The 23418-nt window shown below is 36.4% G+C and overlaps 1 protein-coding gene across 3 annotated transcripts in view; it reads right to left on the reverse strand.

Moving 5' to 3' along the window:
• REL (REL proto-oncogene, NF-kB subunit) overlaps positions 1 to 23418 on the reverse strand; it is a 39744-nt gene continuing 16326 nt past the window's right edge. For 2 of the 3 annotated variants that reach the window (XM_028089701.2, XM_028089703.2), the window contains exons 5-10: positions 13135 to 13275; positions 11908 to 12012; positions 11129 to 11341; positions 10309 to 10377; positions 10111 to 10182; positions 1 to 8717 (exon numbers count right to left, since the gene is read on the reverse strand). In XM_028089701.2, the coding sequence (XP_027945502.1) occupies positions 7924 to 8717; positions 10111 to 10182; positions 10309 to 10377; positions 11129 to 11341; positions 11908 to 12012; positions 13135 to 13275 (1394 nt within the window). In that variant the 3' untranslated portion in view covers positions 1 to 7923. The remainder of the gene's footprint in view (positions 8718 to 10110; positions 10183 to 10308; positions 10378 to 11128; positions 11342 to 11907; positions 12013 to 13134; positions 13276 to 23418) is intronic. The other variant, XM_028089702.2, reaches the window with a different exon arrangement.

The raw sequence follows: 23418 nt of genomic DNA on the forward strand, positions 1-23418 counted from the left end.
TTAGGCTGATCTTTTCTTTTGAAGCTTTATTCTTGATTTTTAAGCCCATACAAAGAGAATGAACTTTGATGCAAGGTTTTCTGATTTTTAAAACTGGTGCCCTTTTGGTGCCTGGGTGGTTCAGTCAGGTAAGTGTCTGACTTTTGATCTCAGCTCAGGTCTTGATCTCAGGGTAGAGTTCAAGCCCCATTTTTTTTTAATGGTACTTTTTTTTATTATGGAAAATAAATACTGCTTTTATGATAGTCATTTAATTTTTTTCACCTTGAAATAATTTCAAACTGACAGGAAAGTTGCAAGAAGTACAAAGGACCTCCACTCCAAACCATTGAGCTGGTGATGTTCCATCACCCTGAATACTTTAGCGTATAATTTCTACAAACAAGGACATTCTTCTACTTCACCACAATAGAACTATCAATTCAGGAAGTTAATATGGATATTACAACCATGTAATCCACAGAGCCCACTCAAGTCTCACCAACTGTCCCAACAGGGACTTCCACAGGCAAGGGATCACCCTTTGCACATAGCTGTTATGTCTCTTTAGTCTCCCCCAATCTGAAACAGTTCATATTTCCTTGGCTTTCATTATTTTAACATTTTTGAAGGTTTCAGGTCAGTTATTTTGTAGATTGCTCTTCAATTTGGGTTTGCCTGGTGTTTCCTTATTATTAGATTCAGGCTGTACCTTTCTAGCAAGAATACCACATAAGAGATACTAACTTCTTTCATCTTATCAGGTGTCATACAATTTTGATTTGTGCAGTTACTGATGACCAGATTTTAATTAGCTAATGAAGGTTGTGTCTGCCAAGCTCCTCTACTTTTATAGTTACTCTTTTTTCCCTTTAATTAATAAGTATCTTGTAAGGAGACCATCAAACATTCATCCACTAGTTTTAGCATTTACTGAAGATTTGTCAAAAATTGATCTAATTCCACCATTCCTTTTACAAGTTGTTGGTTAGCATTCCACTGAAAGGTAGAACTTTCCCTTCTTGTGGATTTGTGGGTTCCTATTTTGTTCAATAGGTTATAATTTGTTACTAACAAATGCAAACGCATACACACGTGCACGCACGCACACACGCACACGCACACACACAGTTTCTTTACATATATTGAAAATTGGGAGTTGTATACCAGTACTTCCAATTCCAACCTTATTCTAGTTTTCTCCCTTTTTTATTTGTAATACCTTTCTCTGACAAAATCTGGCTTCCATTAGCCTTAATATATTTGCTTGTAGATCAGTCCCTCTAATAAAAACCTTTTGCTGCGTCCTTATTCCAGATCCCTGAGAGTCCCCTCCATACTACTACCCTCAAATGTTCTCCTCAGGCTTCACCCTGTATCCCACACTGGGCCCCACCTTTGCCCCCCTGTGGCAGTACCTACCTCAGAATAAGCTCAGAATAAGCAAATGATGTTTGTCCTGAATTATACAGGAAGGGAGAGAGGCAGGAAATAAATCAGGAAGGCAGAAAATGAAAATCTTTTAAAAATGTACTTTAGTACTCTACAAAAATTATAATTTCAAAGGACAGTTACATATTCAGGTATATTCAGCTATAGCTTTCCATAAAAATGCATGTTTCTAAACAACCAAACTACCTTTCCCAAGGAGGATGCTATAAATCACAAAATCTCACCAATATTTCTAAAGTCAAATCACAACAAAATTTTAAGAATTTTAGAGTTTTTCCATTTATTATATTACCACAAAAAAATCACTGTATACAAAGATATTACAAAGGTAATAAAATATTCTGTACAACAAAAAGGATTTTCACACTTTACAAATGATTGCATCCTTTTAACACATTTAACATTAAATAATTTGAGAACTTTAAAAAAACTTTTCAGTACCTCTAAATTTATTATAGTTACTAAGAAGCATATAAAAATACTTAGCATAGTAAAAAACAGGATAGTGCCATTCTGCAGGGTTCTGAATTCATCAGTTAACAGTATTTTCCAGTACATTCTTTTAAAACAGAAGTCATCTCTGAAGGGTTTGTCGGGTCTGAACCATGACCCCAGTGAAGCCCTGAGAGACTTCTAGACACAGATCCCCAAATCCTCCATCTTACCTATTTCTGACTACATTTTAGGCAAAGCCATACTGTTTTGATTAGATAATAAAGAAGAAAAATAGGTAAGATGTTTACTTTTATCAAAAACATATTTTATTTACTCTGCCGATAGCCCTGAAAACTCGATTTACTGAAGCACCAACATTATTTACTAATTATTGTGTATTACTACTCACACATAGGTGTTTAATGAAAATTTTAAAATTCTTTAAATTTTTGAAAAGTCCAATAGTAAACTGAAGTTTTGGAAACAAGTGGTAAGTGACAAATGATAAATTCTACCCTCTTTAAATAGGTCATTACTAGCAGGTGGTATTTTTTCCCAAAGCCATAGACATTTAAAATAGAAAAATATTTAGAAAATCTTTAGAAGAAATAATTGTTTAAACATTTCATCTGTGTTTTGTTTATTAGTCATGGCAGTGGGGACACGATGGGAGCTTTCTGATCTCTACTTTTGTATGAATGAAAAAAGTTATAATTACTTTTGAGATTCAGTCTTATTCACCGATTTTAAGTTTGTGCTTTAAACTCTACTAAGATGTATTAGTTAAACTATTAGTTTGACTGAGTCTTAGACAAAGGCATAAAATTGGATATAGACAAACCATACATTTATCTCTGATTAGTTGCCCACTCCTGGGCTTATAATGTTAAAATAGCATGATATTTTTTATTTTTGTGATACCAAAAGCATCCTAATTTTGCCCCTTTCATACTCAACCCCTGAAAACTAAACAGATCAGAAATCCTTCAGTGGCAACTTCATTAGCTATGATGAGGTTCCCTTTTAGGAAGACAGTCATGTAACTCCCAATTCATAATCAACTTTGGCAAAGAAATTAAGGGTCCTAGAACTTCAGAACTGAAGTCAGTAAATGACCTTATCTTTGCTATATAATAGAAACCGGTTCTGAAAAGAGTAAGGCCAAAAAGAAGGGCCTCCAGATCTGGGGAAAACAAACAGCCACTCTAAAGAGAAACCCATCTCAGGGTTCTTACTAAAGAATCTAATCCATAGCGATTTTTCTCACTCTGCCATGTATCAGAAGGAGTTTCTGGGCTTAGAGATTAATCAAGGCCACAGGATTACACCCATATTTATTAATATTTGATTAGCACTACACTATTTACAGTTTCTTATGCATCATTTTATTTAATACAACACATCTTGTGAGGTAGGTAAGCAGGGTATTATCTGCATTTTACATCTGAAGAGAGGCCCACAAAAGGCATGGTTTGTTAGATATTATATAATGAGTACGTGGCAGAGCTGAAGATTCAACCCAGATGTCCTGACAAAAAAAAAACCCTATTTTTGGGCGCCTGAGTGGCTCAGTCGGTTAAGCGTCTGCCTTTGGCTCAGGTCATGATCTCAGGGCTCTGAGATTGAGCCCTGCATCAGGCTCCCTGCTCAGTGGGAAGCCTGCTTCTCTCTCTCCCTGCCTGCCGCTCCCCCAGCTTGAGCTCTCTCTCTGCCAAATAAATAAAATCTTTTTAAAAAAAAATCTCTATTCTTTCCATTTCTCCATGCTATTTAACATCACATGGCAATTTCTTTAATCCCCTAGTATATCAATGTATGATACAACAAATTATTTGGTGCTCCTGGGCAGCCTGGATCACCAATTCCAAGTCTCTCTTAACATGGACAGTCTCAATTTTTTTTTTTTCCTGAAACATTAGGTTAAAAACTGACAACCCAGCTGTTAGAGAAACCCAGTTACCAGTTTAAAAAACCATTATGATAGCAGGTTCTGATGACAGAAATCAGAATAGTGGTTCTGAGGAGTAAGCAGATTGGCAAGGGCATAAAGAACAGAGGCAGAGTGGATAACATGGTAAAGGCATGGAGGCCTGGCAGCCTAAGAGAGTTTTCAAGGAATGCCAGCTTATTATAGGGTTTAAGGATAACATGATATTATTTTTAACCAGAGCATACTGAAGATTCTTGTGGGGGAAAAGGAATGAAGGCCTATACTAAGGAAGCACTAGGAATGAAGGAGGGACTAATGCAAGACATTTTTATGAGGCAGAATTTAAAAGACTTGATAACTAAGTAGGACAGTAAAGGAGAAAAGGAATAAAACATGATTCAAGGTTCCAATTAATATCTTGGGTGCCAGGGTAAATGGTAATGCCATTAATGAAAGTAGAGAATGCAAAAGGGGGAGGCAGTTTATAAAGGCATTTGGGTAGCGTGAGAGAAAGCTGAAACTGGGCACTGATGAGGTCACCAAGGGGGGAAAAATAGGACCAAATGAGGGCTGGGGTTGAGATTCTGGAAGAAAGTCAACCTGAGAGAGGAATCTTATCTACCACAGAAAGCTTGGAGGAGTATCCAAGAAGGGAGTAGCCAATAGGAAAGAAGGTTATGGATAGGTCAGGCAGAGTAAGGACTGATAAAAAGACACTAGATTTGACAAGGAAAGTGTCTCTGGTCACTTTTCCCAGAATATCATAAGAAAACAGTAAGAGGAGGCACCTGGGTGGCTCAGTCGGTTAAATGTCTGACTATTGATTTTGGCTCAGGTCACGATCTCGGGGTCGTAAGATGAACCCTGGGTCGGGCTCTGCACTGGGCATGCAGCCTGCTTAACATTCTCTCTCCCCCTCTCTCTCTCTGCTCTTCCCCCCACCCTTGAGAGTATACAACGCCTACCTCCCGCCCCTGTGCCTCTCTCTCAAAAAACAAAACAAACAAACAAAAAAACAGTAGGAGGTGAAAGACTAATAAGCCAAAGAATGACTGGGAACTGAGGAACTCGAAGCTGAAAGCATTTCCTGAGTCCGGATGTGAAGGAAGGAACATGAAGGTAGTAGGAAAGATTGTTGTTTCCTTTTTTTTTAGGGCTAGAGAAGACGTTTATCACAGTTATACAAAGAAAACCACCACTAAATGGTGATGTGAGGATAGAGAAACAAGATGGGAGAGAGAGCAGGGCCCAGGGTACAAGCAGAGTGTAGAAAGGCAGAGGGGCACTTTGTCCTTGGAAACTAAATGTGAAAAATAAATATAGTTAGAGATAGATGAGAAATACGTTGCCAAATTCTTTTTATGTTATAAAATAAATTCTATGATCAGTAAGCAGTACCTGAAAAATGAAAAAATCCATTGGAAACACTCAACACAGATATAGCAGTACCCTAATTCAGCTTACCTGGGGAAGGGCTGGACAAAACAACCCTGCAAGACAAGTCAGTTGCTTATTTAATGAACAAAAATCCAGTTAGATATTCTAACAGTCTGTGTTTAAGCTGGCCAGTGCTAATTAATACAAAATTATAGGATTCTGTATTTTTTTAAAAAAAGCTCACCACCTATCAACTACTACCTGGAGATATCCTGGGTTCATTCATATTTTGAACAGAAAAGAAATGATGCCTTCCAAGTTTTTTATTCTCCCTGGTAAGTTCTTCTAAAGTATATGTTTATGGTTTTTTTTTTTTTAAGATTTTATTTATTTAATTGAGAGAGACACAGCGAGAAAGGGAACACAAGCAGGGGGAGTGGGAGAGGGAGAAGCAGGCTTCCCGCCAAGCAGGGAGCCCGATGTGGAGCTCGATCCCAGGACCCTGGGATCATGACCTGAGCCGAAGGCAGACACTTAACGACTGGGCCACCCAGGCGCCCTATGCTTATGGTTTTTAAAATTATGTAACAAATGTTTCATTTTTAAATCATAATTTCTGAGAAATATTAATGGTACCTAGGTATCTTTAATCTTTTTCTTCTTCTGCTTCCTAGACTATCCTAACCCCAAGTCTTATCTTGCTCTCCTTCCCATTTCCCAGTATCATTCAACTCGGAATTTTTATTTACATGATATTCATACATTTCCCATTTTGATTGTTCCAGTAAACTTACTGGTTTGGTTGGACACTGTGTAAATGAAATGACACACTGTTTCTAGCTCAGAACATGCTCAACATTTATGGCAGGTTCTATTTGTAAAATAGAGTAAGTCTTCAATAAGTCAGTTACTTAGCATCATGACAATTCCATCACAACTAAGATTACTGCCTAAATTCTACCATCATTTTGCCGCTGGGATTACTTTGCTTTCAGATGGTTTGGATTACATTAATCCTTGACCTGAAGGTGCATGATTCTGACATAAACCCAATGTCACATTATAAAAATCATAAATATCTAATTAAAGCTGTTCTTTCAAAAAAAACACAAACTTCTACTAGTAGTACTTTGAACATTCAATAAATATTTACCGAATGCTTAATATGAGGCAGACCCTGTTCTACAAACTGAGGATTCAACAAACAAAACACAAAAATTTTTACCTTTGTGAAGCTTATATTCCAGTATAGGGAGAAAAACTAAAAGTAAAAAATAAATGCTTAGTAAAGGTCAGATCCTGGTAAGTGCTATGGACCAACAGAAAGGAAAGAGGACATGGAGTGCTGATGCGTATAGATTCGAGGAAGGCCTTAATCAGTAACAGGTGAGTGAATCTGAAGGACATTAAGAAGTGAGTTATGCATGTATCTGAGAGAAAAACAGTCAAGCCAGAGGGGACACCAAGTACAAAGAGTCTGAGGCACGGATATACTTGGTGTTTTTGAAGAGAGACTATGAGGGCAGAGTGCCTGGAGCTGAATGAGGGGAAGAAAACAGTAAGAGATGAGATAGGAGACGAAGTATGAGCCTGCCAATTTTAAGGACTTTGATCTTTACTCTGAGTGGGAATGGGGAGCCACTGGATGGTTTTGAGCAGATGAATGATACAATTTGACTTGTTTTAAAAATAATCATTCTGGCTACTTTGGAGAGAAGAGACTATAGGGGCACAAGGAGGAAGATCAAGAACTCAGTTTTGGATATGTTGAGTCTGAGCTGGATTTTTGTTCATTAATTAGGTTTCTAAGTAGAAATGTCGAATAAGTAGTTTTACATACATGCGTAAGCTCCAAGTATGGAGGTCAGAGGACAGGTCTAAGCTAGGGATAAAATTTACGAACAAAGAGCACGAAATTGGATGAGATCACAGTGAGTGAGGAAACACAAGAAAGAAGACAGGCCTAAGGAAACTTCTTTACCTTAAAGACGTGGGTGTAAAGCTAAACTCACAAGCAATTTAGATATTTAAAATGGTCCAAAATGTAGAGAACTTCCCCTTCCTTGAAAGCTCACTTCACTTTCTGTCCAAGTTAGATTTTTTTTTTTAAGACTTTATTTATTTGAGAGAGAGAGCATGCAGGTGCACATGAGCGGAAGTGGGGAAGGGAGAGGGCGAGGCAGACTCCCTGCTGGGCAGGGAGCCTGATGCAACCAGATCCCAGGGTCCCTGGGATCATGACCTGAGCTGAAGGCAGACACTTCACCGGCTGAGCCACCCAGGCACCCCCTGCCAAGTTAGATTCTTAAAGATTTTAAAGATTTTTGATTTACATATAAATCTAAGAAACTCCAAGAAGCCTCAGAAAACCCCTTAGGGGTCACCTTGGCCTATGGGTCTCAAAAATAATAAGGAAATCATTTTTCTAATGACACAGTCATTACAGGTTTTACCTTAAATTTGCTTAAAAGCAAATATCAGTTAATTCATTTAACTAAGAATACATTAATACAATATAAAAGAAGTATAAAAAAATTGTATTTTGAAGAACTGGAGCCTTGCTCTCATTTTCTCCTCATTCTGTACTAGGAAAATGGGGTAAAGGACTCTAAAGACAAATTCCACAGCACACAGTTATCGGGTCACATGTTTCCGAAAGAAGAAACAGTTTTTAAGTTTCTATTTCAGGATTTCCCCTATATGATACTTTCCAGCTTTGAATTCAATATACCCAAACAACCAATTAAGTTTTACAAGTTACCTTGAAAAAAATCAAATGCAAATGAGTCACCTAATTGCTCATTCTGCATAGCGCCAATACTAGAATACTGACTATGAACAAAACCATGACTGTTAGGATTAGTACTGTTTGATGGTCCTGCCTCATTTATCATACTGTTACCTGTGCAGTTGAAGTCAGATCTCTCAAATGCCTCTGGCTGTGGAACAAACGCAGCCGTACTGGAGCCAGCGCCTGCTGGCATACTGGGAGAGGACATCTGATGGAGCTGTCTCAAGTCTCTCGGGTCTAACACCGAATTACATGAGGGGTTTTCAAGATTCATGCTCACAAGTCTCGGATTATCAGTCTCCCTCATGCTGTCATTACTAGGTGTTATCATATTCATAGGGCAATTCGGCAGCATGTTGCCATCAGAAATACCATATAAATCAGCTGGTGACATGGATGGTGCTTCCATTCTGCCTATGTCATTCGAATTGTTATAAATACAAGCATTAGAGGCATTCAAATCACGCTCAAGTGGCATTTCCAGATATGGCGAGATACCTTGTGGATTAGAGGGAAGTGTCCCTGTTGAAAAACCACTCAGTGGATTCGTACTGACTGTGCGCGAGGTGGGGTGGGCCCCTGACGACCAGCTGGAAGAAGGCTGAGACACCATTGAAGGTATGGGTGAAGTATGATGTGACAGTGCATTTGAGATGGACACAGGTGAGGAATAATAGGAATCTCCTTGACTTGAAACACCTGAAGTCCTGGGCATTTCTGTCAAAACTGCACCATGAGAAAAGTTTCCAGATTCTGTGGAGAGGAGAATGTATTTTTATAAACTGAAATAAAAGTATAAAAAACATTATCTCTAAATTAAACTTGCATAAACACACTAATAAAATTTCCAAGCAAACTAACTGATGGAACATTTTAGAGAAAAATATTAAATAGCACTAAAATTATTGTAAGAGTCCAAAAAGCTAAATTCTGTAACACTTACTGTTTTACAAATACCTATAAAATAATTTTGGTAAGTTATTTTGGCATAGATAGCTTCAGTCCAGTTAAATATGAAAATTTAGCTTCTGAGGCTCTATAAAGTGAAAAATAAATCAGAACTTCAGGGATGCCTGCCTGGCTCAGCTGGAAATCCTGATCTCGGGGTCATGAGTTTGAGCTCCAAGTTGGGTGTAGAGATTACTTACAAAGCATTTAAAAAAAAAAACAGAATTTCAGTTAATGGGAATCTAAATAGCCAAAATTATTTCATATTCACTACTTTTAGGAGAAAATAGAGGGATGGAGGAAATGCTCATTAGGGATGATTGAAAAATACACGTAACTCGCTAAGATATATTAAGATATAACTCTAGGGGCACCTGGGTGGCTCAGGTGGCTAAGCGTTTAACTCTTAATTTCAGCTCAGGTCCTGATCTTGGGCTTGTGAAATCGAGCCTTGAGTCAGGTTCCCGGCTGGGCATGGAGCCTGCTTAAGATTCTCTCTCTCCCTCTCCCCTCCCCTCTCTGTCTCTCTCTCCCCATCTCTCTAAAAAAAAAGATATAATTCTAAGGTACTACAAAATTCCCAGTCAGAAAAAAATTAAGGGTTCTGTATTTATTTATATAGTATATGACTGCTGTACATCCTAAACCAGGAAAAAGCACAGATTTAAGAATGTAAGGGGAAGAAAAGACTTCTGGTTACATAACTCTGGTTCAGTGATTTAAACCAGAGGTTCACAACGTTTTTTTTTTCTGTAAAGGGCCAAATATTTTACGCTCTGTGGGCCATACAGCCTCTGTTGGACCTACACAATTCTGCACTATAGTGCAAAAAAAGCAGCCACAGACAATATCCAATCAAATGAGCATGGTTGTGTTCCAGTTAAGCTTTATTTTTAAAGACAGGCAACTGGCCAGATCCAAACCATTTCTTCCATGATACACTGTAATTAAATAAAATTACCACCATACGAACAGATGTAATTTCTCAAACAATAAATTCCAAAAACATAATCATAGTTTCCAACAGGACCTTAAGAAGCAGAGATCAATTCATTTAATATTCAAAGCATGAAATGGGATTGGAAGTGGGAATGGAAAATAGTGAAGAAGCAGTTTTCATTCCTAAGAATGGAATTCTAATATATTGGGCAAAGCATTGGTCTTTTGACCATAAGGAATACTCTATAGGATAAAATACCTTTTTTGATGAATCTTCCTTCTCCAGTTGATACTAGGGTACCAGGTCTAGGTCTTTCAGGAAAATTAACTGCTGTGATAAAGTTTTTCCATTATTAAATGCAATTTAAAAAAGAACATCAGTTAAAATTTAGAAAACTGAGTAAAGCAAAAAAACCCAAAATCTATTTAAATACAAATCAATCCAAAATAATCTTACCGCAGTCTTGCCACAGTTTCTGGAAAAGTAGAGTTGTTTTTTGTTTCTTTGCTTTATTACCGTAAGTATCTGGTTAAAAAGAAACCAGGAAATCATCACAGGTTTATGCTGCTTCTCCTTTAACAACTAAATAGGTGTTTTATTCCCATAAGGTGCTTTAAACAAATGTATGTAATATGGATTTAGTAAACGTTGCAGAATGTGTCCCAAGTCAGTAGGACAGGGTATAATACTCATCTTGTTTTCTTATAACACCTGCAAGTCAACAATGTCAACTAATGCAATAAAGGCATTATTGGAGACCACTCTGAGTGGCAAGCTTTCCATCTTAAAAAGGGCACAATAAGTACAAAAACAGAATCTCAAATATACAATAATTTTGATAAACAGTTTGGATACTCTGAAATTATTCTAGATTCCTTTCCAAAGAAAGAGAGGCAAAGAGCAGAAGGATCAATCGATTAAAAAAAAAATCAACTGAAAACTTCCAGGAAATAGGGGCGCCTGGGTGGCTCAGTCATTAAGCCTCTGCCTTCGGCTCAGGTCATGGTCCCAGGGTCCAGGGATCGAGCCCCACATCGGGCTCCCTGCTCAGCGGGAAGCCTGCTTCTCCCGCTCCCACTCCCCCTGCTTGTGTTCCCTCCCTCGCTGTGTCTCTCTCTAATAAATAAAAAAAAAAAAATCTTAAAAAAAAACACAAAAACTTCCAGGAAATAAAATGTAAATTATGAATAAACCTGACTGTATCCAAATGTATAAACTGTTATTAGGAGAACTAACTTTAAGAAATACATAAAACATGACCACCAAGAAGTCATACCTTTTTCATCTGGCAGATATCTAAAATCCATAGATTCACTAACTTCCTGGTCAGAAGGTCTCCGCAACTGCATTTTTACTGTCACTGGTTCTGTTATCGCTCTGCAATATGGTGGAGTCTTAAAAACAATGGCTACTTGACGGTGTACATCAGCTTGTGAAAAGATACCTTTTGCTTCCCAATCGTTCAACACAAACCGAACTTCTATGTCATCTAGTGAATACAAAAGCAAAGGAATAGCAATGGAAAACAAAATCCATCTATTAATCTAAAATACAGATGGTCCCCAACTGATGATGGTTCAACTTAACAATTTTTTGACTTGATGATGGTGTGAAAGTGATATGCATTCAGTAGAAAGTGTATTTCAGATTTTGATCTTTTCCCAGGCTAGTGATAGGCAGTACGACACTCTGAAGATGCTGGGCAGTGGCAGCAAGCACGTTGGCGACATGACCAGGAGGGTAAACAACATACATCACAACTGTTCTGATTTTAACTTTCAGTACAGTTTTCAATAAATCACATGAGATATTCAACACTTTATTACAAGTAGGCTTTGTGTTAGGTCATCCTGCCCAACTGCAGGCTAATGTAAGTGTTCGGGCATGTTTAAGGTACACTAAGCTAAACTATGGTGTTTGGTAGGCTAGGTGTATTAACTGCATTTTCAATTTAAGATTATTTTCAATTTACAGTGAATTTATCATAGTATAACCCCACTGTAAGCCAAGGAAGATCTGTCTATTCTAAATTCAATGAAACAAATAAATGAATACCTTTCTGAACTTTATCACATAGTAGAAATATTTCATCACCACCTCTGACACTTCCACAGTTCTTGTTTACACGACAAATCCTTAATTCTGCAGTATTAGGAGCACCTAAATATAAAGGATTGTTTTAATGGGTTTCTGCTTTAGTAATATTTTTTATTTCTTTTTGATGGTGAGAATTCTAGGAAAACAATTTATAGGACAGATAAAAGCTTTTGTGTATACATAAATTAAGGACACTAAGTACACTAATCACCCACAACTGTCCTTCTCCCTTCTAACTGCACTGCCCAACCTGGTTTACAGCCTTGTGACTTCATTTCTCAGCAATAACTGATCCTCTAGTTAAATCTCTCTGTTCCTAAATTCTGATTCTTTCAATCCATCCATACACTGTCACCAGATTAATCTCTTAAATCATAACTATAAGCCTATAGCAATGCAATTTCATGCTTCCTATTAGGAATATAATTTTAGGAACTCTCCCTGGCAATTCAAAGTTCTCCATGACGAGGATACTCTGATCCACCTTTATAGGCCTATGTCCCACTATGCTACTATATGTAAAACAGGCAGTAATATACCATGAATAGATGCACATATAAGAGCAAATACACGTGTGCATGCAAAAACTTTGAGGGCAATTTCATAATCTTTTAAAACTACAAATACCCATATCCTTTGATCTAGCATTTGCCAACATTTCTACTTCTGTAAAATTATGCTAGAAACACATTTGCACAAAATATGCACGTACAGGATATTTTCTGAAGTACAATTTGTTAGAGAAAAAAATCGAGAAGGAAACAAACCAAATGTCTTGTAATAGGGTAATGATTTAATAAAATTGTGATAGAGCCATATAAGGAAATATGCAGCTACTGAAGAGAATAAGGTACCTGAAAGGGAAAAAGGCTCAAGATATATTGCTAAGAAAAAAAAAATTTTTTTTTAATGATCTGTGATGATTTTTTTTTAAGTTGCCAAAAGTATACTATATGAATGATAGTGATGATGTGTTTTCATATATGAAGAAACTGGTGAAATATGTACCTGGGGATAGTGATTATCTTTGGAGGAGATCAGAGAAGATCTATTCTTCTTGTTATTTCAGTAATGCTTGAATTTTTCTTATAATGAACATACTCTTTCTCTGTCAAAATACCTTAAAAAATTAAACTAAAAAAAACATAAGCTAATGCTACAAATATAAGAAAATAAAGTACTTACGGTTGTCATAAATTGGGTTAGAGACAACAGGAGGTAGAGCCGTTGTCAAATTACCATGTTCATCAGGGAGGAAAACTTGAAAACATAATCTCACCACATTGAGGTCACAATCTTCAATATCAAGCAGCTGCTGTTCAGGGACTAAATAGCACATTTTTTTAAGAATGTAAAATAGTCACATAGAACTAAAATCCTGCTAGGTCCTCCTCCCTGCCCAACATATCCAATAACCCTAGGTAGCATCCAGTCTATGCTAACAAAATAGAATAGTATACAATCTCAAAAATGCCTTTTATCATTATCATATGTAGTCACTAACAGTATCCATTAAGTTACATGCATGGTTGGGAAGTAACTACCCTAAATCATCTGAAATTTAGAGCAGAACTCCAAACTGATATTACTAACCAACCAAATTTTTACTAAAATGGTTGAAGGTTATACAAAACAGAGAAGAGGGAGAATATAAATCTGTGTAAGAATTACTATCATCCCTATTTTATAGATGAGGAACGAATTTTAAAGAGATGAAATTACTTCTCCAAAGTTCCAGATAGGAAGTGGTAGAGAAGGAATTCATACTAAGAAGTCATTGAATCCTGAACCTATGCTCTTGAAAACTGAACTCTATTAGAAAATTTTACATATGTTTTGCATAAAGGTGACATACATAGAAATATTTACCAAAATTCAGAACAATACCTTAGGAATTAAATACCAAGACAATAGATGATATAAGGTAGCCAGCTAGTTTCCATAAAAAGTTTTTTTTTTTTTTTTAAAGATTCTGTTTATCTATTTGACAGAGAGTTCACAAGTAGGCAGAGTGGCAGGCAGAGGGAGAGGGAGAAGCAGGCTCCCCGCTGAGCAGGGAGCCCAATGCGGGACCCGATCCCAGCACCTTGGGACCTGAGCCGAAGGCAGACGCCCAACCAACTGAGCCACCCAGGCGTCCCTCCATAAAAAGTTTTATCTGCAAATGAGGTTTGCTTTAAAAGACAAAAAAATGCTATAGCAGGAAAAATTTGCAGTTCTGAAAAAATATAAAAACCTTTATGACAGAATATAATGTAATGACAGTTTGTTAAATTGACATCTGAAAAGAAATCCAGGTTTAGTTTTGGAATTAAAATATTAACTGCATTTTTCAAATAATATAAGCTGTAGGAGTAAATCATAACATTTTTTTAAAAGCACAAAATACACAATTATGTGAAAATTTGTGAAATTTTCAGAAAGTTAAAATTTGAAATACTAAATTAGAAACAGTTAAAACCCAAATTCTTTAGTCTTACAGGCAATAATAAAATGACAATACAATTTTGATTCTTTTTATTTAAACTATGCTCACAGTCTCAGTAGCTATCAACAACATTTAAAATATCCCCATTAGTATTCTTAAGCAAAGCATTTGAAGGCATCTACAAGAACTTATTTGTACAACTATTAGGTCAAAATATACACCTGTGATGCAGGTGTTCGTATCATAACATAATATGACATAATAGGTGTGGTTGAAAGGGGCTTATTACAAATAACAAAAGATACTCCTTTCAATTTTTTTGCTGTTATCACTTAGCCAGGGTTTAGGAGCTCTTTGCCAGGAATGGGGGTGAAGAGCAAATATATACTTATTATAAATTACAGTATCACAAAAACCCAGAGTTAAGTTCAGCGTAAGAGACCTCTTTTTTTCCAGATAGAGCCTGCCAATTTTGTAAGAGGTGGCTAAGAAAATGAGAAGTTGAGATCAACTCTCAATACCCTATAGAGGAAAAATAAAGTTCAGGTTCTACTGAGGATGGAAGATCTGATAAATGCCCTATACTCCGGTTGGGGCCCTGAAGGAGCTATACCTTAGGAGTTAAGAATGAACTGGAAAGATACCAGATCTCACAGAGATGGAAGTCCGGCTTCAAATAATCTAACTCATTCACTGATCTGAGGCGATCTGAGATTGCTACCGACTAGCTGCCTACCACAAGAAAATCTTCTGGGGAAAAAAAAAAAGAAAATCTTCTGAAGACAGATAACAATATCCTAGGCCTAAAATCTTTATAATTTTTCATATACAATGACTGGTATTCTATTTTAAATAACAGGCAAATGAAGAGACAAAATAGAGGGGGTTTTTGTGTTTTTTTTTTTTTAAAGAAAAGAAAAACAATAGTCTATAGAAATAGACCAGGGGCGCCTGGGTGGCTCAGTTGTTAAGTGACTAACTGACTCTTGATTTCAGCTCAGGTCATGATCTCAGGGTTGTGAGATCGAGCCCCACGTCATGCTCTGGCACTGGGTTTGAAGCCTGCTTAAGATTCTCTCTCTTCCTCTCCTTTTGCCATCCCCCCCAAAAAAGAGAGAGCACAAAGGATTCAAATAATGAAGTCTTCAGACAGGTTATTTAAAATATATATTCAAGGAGTTAAAAGACAAGATGGAGTTTAGTAGAGAACTTGAAATTATTAGGAAAGGAACCAAACAAATTCTACAACTGAAAAATACAATAAACTGAAATTAAGAATATCAAATTTATCAACTGTTTCTATAAAACTTTATTTTGTATCTTGCCTTTCTATATGCCAAGGACTAAAATTTGTTTACCAATATCTTTTACCAAGAGTCTTTAAAAATGTTGATTTACACTTAAATCTTCAATTCACTTTCAGCTGATTTCTGTATATAACAAGAGGTAGAAAAATCCAACTTAAGTCTTGTATTTTCTTAAGTGTCTTTCTGGGCTCACAATTCTACTTCACTGGCCAATCTGTCTATTGTTACCCCAATACTACACTGCCTTAATTAATACATCTTCATAATAAACCCTATTATCTGATAAAGTCAGTTTCTCGTTGCTGTTTCTCTTCTATAAAGTATCCTTCTCCTGTTCGGAATAATTTAATCATATTTAATGAAAAATCTCAAGAGTTTGGACTTGCATTGAGTCTGTATATTAATTTGGGGAAAAATGCCATCTTTATAATATTGATATTAGTGAACATGACATATATCTCCTTCAGTTTAGGTGTTCTCTATCATCTCATAATGAAATTTTATAATTTTCCCTAAAGAAATCTTGATCATTTCTTAGATTTGCTGACATGTACTTTACTTTTTCTGACAACATTCTCTTCAATTATTTGCTGCTGATATATAGAAATGCAACTGACATTTACATATTAATTTTACATCCACTCACCCTTTTAAAGTTATTATTTTAATAATCTATTTGTATGTCCTTTTGAGTTTTCACCATAAATAATAGCTTCCAATAATTACAGTTTTATTTCTGCATTTTTAATCAGGTCTCACTGCACTGGCTACAGTCTCCACTACAACGCTGAACAGAAACAGAAAGAGTACACATCCTTTCCTCATTCCTAATTTCAAAGTGAATGCTTCTGATGTTTCCTTCATTTAGGATAATGCTTGCTGTAGGCTTTTTAATACATACATATGCTGTAACACAAAATGCAGTATTTTATTCTGCAATGTGACAAATGCTACTCAGCTTTTAAAAATATGCAAAATCTGAAGTATGAGAATAATCAAATTCTCTTAAATTCCTCTAAAACTAGTTTAAAATTTCCCTTTATATTTGATCAAAAGAAAACAAGGTAACAATCATTCTTAATCTATCTTTACAGATAAATATTACACCTTAGTCCTAAGAGCAGGATGTACAAGAATTTCATTTTTATCAAAAAATATATTACCATGATGTAATATCTTGGAAGTAGATTCAAATTTTTTTAAAGTCAATTATAACATCTATTAGGTCTAGAGATGTGACATTTCCAAAATTCTAATACAGTTAAATACTACTGAAACACAAGTAAACAACAGGATAAAAATACACAGTATATAGACTAATGATTTTATTTATTTTTTTAAAGATTTTATTTATTTGACAGAGCAAGAGAGAGAGAAGGAGAGCACAAGGAAAGGGAAGGGGAGGGACAGAGGAAGAGACAAAAGCAGGCTCCCCGCTGAGCAGGGAGACCAATACAGGGCTGGATCCCAGGACCCTAGGATCATGACCTGAGCCGAGGGCAGACGCTTAACCAACTGAGCCACCCAGGCACTCTGATCACTTGTCTTTTTAAACTGTGTTCTTAGAAAACTTAAGAGGGCGCCTGGGTGGCTCAGTTGGTTAAGCGACTGCCTTCAGCTCAGGTCATGATCCTGGAGTCCCGGGATCGAGTCCCGCATCGGGCTCCCTGCTCAGCGGGGAGTCTGCTTCTCCCTCTGACCCTCTTCCCTCTCGTGCTCTCTCTCATTCTCTCTCTCAAATAAATGAATCTTTAAAAAAAATAAAAATCTTTAGAAAACTTAAGAAAAAAATTAATAAACTGTGTTCTTTTTTAGACTACGAATATAAAATAATTCCCCCAACTCAACTGTAAAACAGTTTTTGTAACAATTCAATGTCCTCTGTATATGGAAAAATAGTAAAATACTGAATAAAACTGAATTGCAAATTCTTTATTGTCAAAATGCTAGATTTTAATTACTGAATATTAGAATTCCTTTTATGTCCTTAAATACATAGAAAACGATAAATAAATGAAATTTTTTTCAGCTTTTGTAGTAAGAGTCCTCTACGAAGTCTAACCGCTATTCTTTTATTCCAGCTAAGTGGACACTATTAAAACTTGATATTGAAGCCCTTCATTAAATTCCTCACCCAATTTAGATTTTAGCACATCTTAGACAATTTGAACAATATTTTTACATGAAGCCTCAAGTTTAATACTACTTGATTGCTATATATCCCTATTTGCAAGAGATAGTTCCTGTTTTAAAGAACTAATAGCAAGAAAGATAAGGAATGGCCTTACAACATACTAGCTGATGTAGTACACAAACTAATTCTATGCAAAGAATCGTTTTTAATAGTCTTTGTATTTTCATATGATATTTGATCTCTAGAAAATAGACTGTCACAATGAGATAGCATCAGTCTATGGATCAGAATTTGTAGATCCTACTCTGCTAAACATTTCCAATTCCATTGTTTTGTTTTGTTTTTTTTAAAACCCAGGAGAATTGAGAAACTCCTTTGTTTCTATATATCATAAATATATATCACAAAAACAAAGTCAGCTGGTCTCTTCAGTACAGCAGAATTCTCCTATGTGAAGTGATGCAGCTATGAAAAAGTATCAATTCAGCTCTGACAAATTTCTATGTAAGTGGCAGAATTTGAACTTGCAGATCCCCAAAATAAAATAAACAACCAAAGAAAGGATAATTCTACCTCTGAGTTCAGGTTATTTAAATTAGTTTTTAGTGTTTTGAGTTTTTTTAGAGGGATTAGATTTTGTTTTGCTTAGTATTAGAAATGTACATTTTAGGTTTTATTTCAATACTCTAGGAAAATAACATATAATCATTATTTCTATTATGAAAACTACATCAGAATAGAAAATGAGGCCTACTATAACCATCTATTTATAATTTATAATCTGTTCCCCCTAACTACGGATTCCCAACTCCTTATACTGCTGATATTCCCCCTTAGCACTTTTCATTGTCTAATAAATTATATAATACACTTATCTAGCAAATTTGTTAACTGTTAATCTTTCTCCACAGAAATATAAGCTCCTCAAAGGCAGGAATTTCTGTTTTATTCACTAACTTATCCGAAGCATCTAGAACAAGCTCAGACTATAGAATGAATAAGGTAAAAACCTGTTGAAGGAATGAATGCACATAAGTAGGTAAGATGTGTAACCTACTGCATAGAAGTAGGAGACTTTTACCTCAAGGCACTTAGTTGTGAAGATATTTAATATAAATATACTGTTTAGGTACCAAAGTGAAATATAACCCAGTTCCATCAGAGATCCTGTCCACAGTGAGCATGAAATTCATCTCAGAAGACAACCACCAAAGCATTAAATGATGCAACAGATGTCACAAAGCTTTTCATGACCAATTGCTGAGTGAATGGTATAATTAGGAGGATATCACCTTTGGCTCAAGAGAGCTAAAAAGGTTTTCAGGGCATTTCAGGTAAGGAAAACAACTTGAATATTTTTGGTAGACAAATACAAACAAGGCATGTTCACTCATTCATTTGTTCATTTACCCTTTCAACAAATTTTAATCAAGCCTCTACCATGTGCCAGATACTAGGCTATGTGTTAGAGATACATAGAAGACAGTCCTTCAGAGCCTCAGGACTCAGTTGAAGGAGAAACATGCAAACAAAATTATAGCATATCATATCAGAAATATGTAAAACATTTTGTGAAAACCGGATACTTTGCTCTGTCTGGAAAGGTTACAGAAAGCTTTTCAAAGAGGTGACCTTAAACTTGAAGGCTGAGCAGGAAGAATTCACCAGGTAGATCATAATATTCCATGTAAGAGAGCTGCATATATTTAAAGGCTGAGTAGCAAAAAAAAATGTGGCTCTTCTAACATGGCAAAATGGTTCAGATGGCAAAAACAAAGCACATATGTGTGCACTCAGTATTAGGGGAAGGAGGGACAGGAAGTCGAGGCAGAGGATGCAAGCTAGAGGTGAAGATGGAATGGAAAGCAAAGACTGGATTATGAAGGGCTTTGAGTGCCAAGATTGAGAAGTTGAATCTAGCAAGTAGTTCAGAGTTGCTCAAAGTGTGGCCCATGGATCACTTGCATCAGAATCATCTAGGGCAGAGATTTTCAAATTGTAGTTTGGGACCCACACTGGTCATAAAATTAATTTGGTGGTTGGATAAGCATTTTCTTTTTTCTTTAATTTTAATTCCAGTTAGTTAACATACAGTGCACTATGTTAGTTTCAAGTGTACCATATAGTGATTCAACAATTCCATACATCACCTGGTGCTCATCACAAGTGCACTCCTTAATCCCCATCACTTATTTCACCCTCCCCCCAAGTACCCCCCCTCTGGTAACCATCCGTTTGTTCTCTAGAGTTGAGTCTGTTTCTTAGTTTGTCTCTGTTTTTCCCTTTGCTCATTTGTTTTGTTTCCTAAATTCCACATGTGAGTAAAATCATATTGCATTGGTCTTTCTCTGACTGACTTATTTCACTTAATAATACTCTCTAGCTCCATCCATGTCGTTGCAAATGGCAAGATTTTATTCTTTTTATGGCTGAATAACATTTCATTGTGTGTGTAAATACATATATACACATATATCCTTATCCATTCATCAGTTGACGGACACTTAGGCTGCCTCCATATCTTGGCTATTGTAAATAATGCTGCTATAAACATAGAAGTGCATGTAGATAAGCATTTTCTTAAAAAAAAAAAAAGAAAGAGAGAGAAGGAAATGGAATGGAAAAGAATGGAAGAATGGAATAGCGTAGAGAACATATTCCATGTAGTAAGAATTTGGGACCCACTGCTCAGTCATAAAACTAATTTGGTGGGTTGGATAAGCATTTTCTTAAAAAAGGGGGGGAAGAAATGGAATGCAAAGTCATAGCTATAAAAGAGTATACTGCATGTAGTAAGAATAGTGTTTTTATCTATGTATGTATGTATGCCTATATTATGTATTGAGTGGAGAAATAAGATCTGTTTCTTCTGTGAGTCACAGTCAAATAAGTTAAGACACATGGAGCTACAGGCTTCTTGAAACACAGTCCCAGGGTGCCTGGGTGACTCAGTCAGTTAAGCATCAGCCTTTGACTCAGGTCATGGTCCCGGGGTGCTGGGATCAAGCCCCGAGTCTGGGCTCCCTGCTCAGTGGGGAGTCTACTTCTCCCTCTCCTCCTGCCCCCTGCCCCTGCTCGTGTGTGCACTCTTTCTCTCTCTCCCTCAAATAAATAAATCTTTAAAAAACAAACAAAAAAACAACCAACACAGCCCCAGATCCCTTGTCACACCTAACAAATTAATCAGAATGTGACCTGGAATCTACCTTTTTAGCAAGTAAGAAGGGATTCTTAATGCACATTCAAATCGAGAACCACTGGTGAAAATTATTCAGAGCCACTGAAGGATGATAAGCAGAGTTCTGAAGTGATTCCTACTGGTTTTAGAAGGATATTTTTGTATGCAGTGTATAAAGTGTTTGGAATATGATAAAGAACAGAGGCAGGACCACAAGGTTAGGGGCTAACAACAACAGTCCAGGCTACAAATGGTGTAAGCTTACTTCCATCCCTATGGAAAATGAAGAAGATGGCCAGAGAGATGGTCAGGGTAGGGTGAACAAGAGAGTTTTGCTGGAATAGTGAGGGGTTTATGAAGAGGACCAGGGGAAGAGAAGGCAGGAAAGATATATTGGAGTTACATGTGGAAAACTTTCAATTTAGGGCCATTTAGTTTTTAAACTTTTAAAAGAGCCATTCCAATTTCTTAATCAGAATAATATGCTATAAAAAGCACTGTTCTAAGAAGATTACTTCTTAGTAGTAAGTGGGGGTGGGGTGGATTCCACACCTCAAACTGTGCGATACATCCTTTACCTAGAGAGAGCAAAAGGGCTATGGTTCGGAAGAAAGGGATGTTACAAAAAACTAAACAACAACCAAAACCACAAACACTGTGAAGGCTCAACTGGCAGGATTACTTCCTTCCCCAAATCTAAATCCACCTAGGCAGCTCAGCAGAGAGAAGATCATGAGCCTGGTGGCTAGGCTACCTGTGTTCAAATCCCAGCACCACCACTTACCAGTTCCATGACCTTGAGAAAATTACTTAACTTTTCTATGCCTTCATTTCCTTATTTTCAAAATGGAGATGATAACAGTCCCTACCTCATACGTTGCTGTAAGAATTAAATGAAATAAGGAGCACCTAGCTGGCTCAGTCGGAAGGCATGTGACTCTTGATCTTGGGGTTGTGAGTCTGAGCCCCATATTGAAGGGTAGAGATTACTTAAATAAATAAACTTAAAAAAAAGGTTTTTTTTAAAGATTAAATAAAATAAAATATGTAAAACACTTATTTTGTACTAAGAACTATTCTAGGTGCTATATGAGTGTTATTAACATCATGCCTGGTTCTGGATTGGTAAAAAACCAAAAACCTAAAAAACTTCTGGAAGGCCCATCTGCCTCTTACTCCCCGCATCTTCCTTTCTTAATGCCTTTTCCACTGGAGTCAGGAGACCTAGACTTGAACTCTAGCTCTGCCACTTGTACTTGCTATGTAACTTGGGGAAATTACCAAAACCAAAGCTTTGGGGTTCTCTTCTATAAAGCAGTGTTGCTGTAGTGACTAAATACATAGCATACACAAAGTACTTAACATTTACTCCTTGACACACAAAAAATACTTAATACATGGTAGCTGTTATTTATGATCTTCTTCTATACTACACGATCCCTGTTTTATACTGCATCTGGACATAGATGGACTCTATAAGTTTGGGCTTTTACTTTAGCAATGAAAATGAGCATACTCTTGACCCAGAAATTTTCCACTTTTGAAAATTTATCCTAGGGGTGCCTGGCTGACTCAGTCAGAAGAGCAAGCGACCCTAGAGCTCAGGGTCATGAGTTCGAGCCCCACGTTGGGTGTAGAGAGGACTTAAATTAAAAAAAAAAAAAAAAAACCTTAAAAAAAATTTATCCTAAGGAAATAATCACACAAAAACTCCGTGTATAATATATGTTCAATGGAGTTTTTTTAATAAAATGAAAATAACCTAAACATTCATTAACAGATGGCTAGATAAATTGTGGTCTGTCCAAACAATAGCGTACTCTGTTAAAAAGTAAAACAGATTTATAAGTACTAACATGGCAAGATGTTTAAGATCTATTGCTAAGTGAAAAGAAAAAAGCAGTAGCATGGTTCTATTTATGTAAAAATACATGCATATAGTTGGTATACAGTTGGATATTTACTCTTTAGTGGATTTTGCTGGGGATGGCAACTGTAACCACTCTGTATTGTTTGAATAGATGAATGACTACACCAAGCTAAATGCTGGCATCCCACACTACAGTAGTCTCCACTGTAAAAACTATGAAATGATAAGTTCCTAAACTAGGGAGACAGCTATACATATATAAAGGAAATTCTAAAAAAATACACACCAAACTTAACAGTCATCTGCTCTGATGAGGAAGACTGAAGGGGAAGAAGGGGACTTTTGTTTAGAGCATTATACTAAATAGTATGAAAAATAAAGACCTAGGGAAAAGAGATGCAGACCTTATGGTTCATAAAAATACAGCACTTGGTTATGAACATATTCCTTAAAATATCTTCATAACCCTTAAATTATTTTTATACATCCAGGAAAAACACAAACCAACGATACAAGGATGTCTTAAATATGACGGAGAGATCTATTCTTTGA

This window comes from Eumetopias jubatus, unplaced genomic scaffold (genome assembly GCF_037043125.1).
Source record: "Eumetopias jubatus isolate StellerSeaLion01/CBP00866 unplaced genomic scaffold, mEumJub1_p1.0 scaffold_9, whole genome shotgun sequence".
NCBI classification, from domain to species: Eukaryota; Metazoa; Chordata; class Mammalia; order Carnivora; family Otariidae; genus Eumetopias; species Eumetopias jubatus.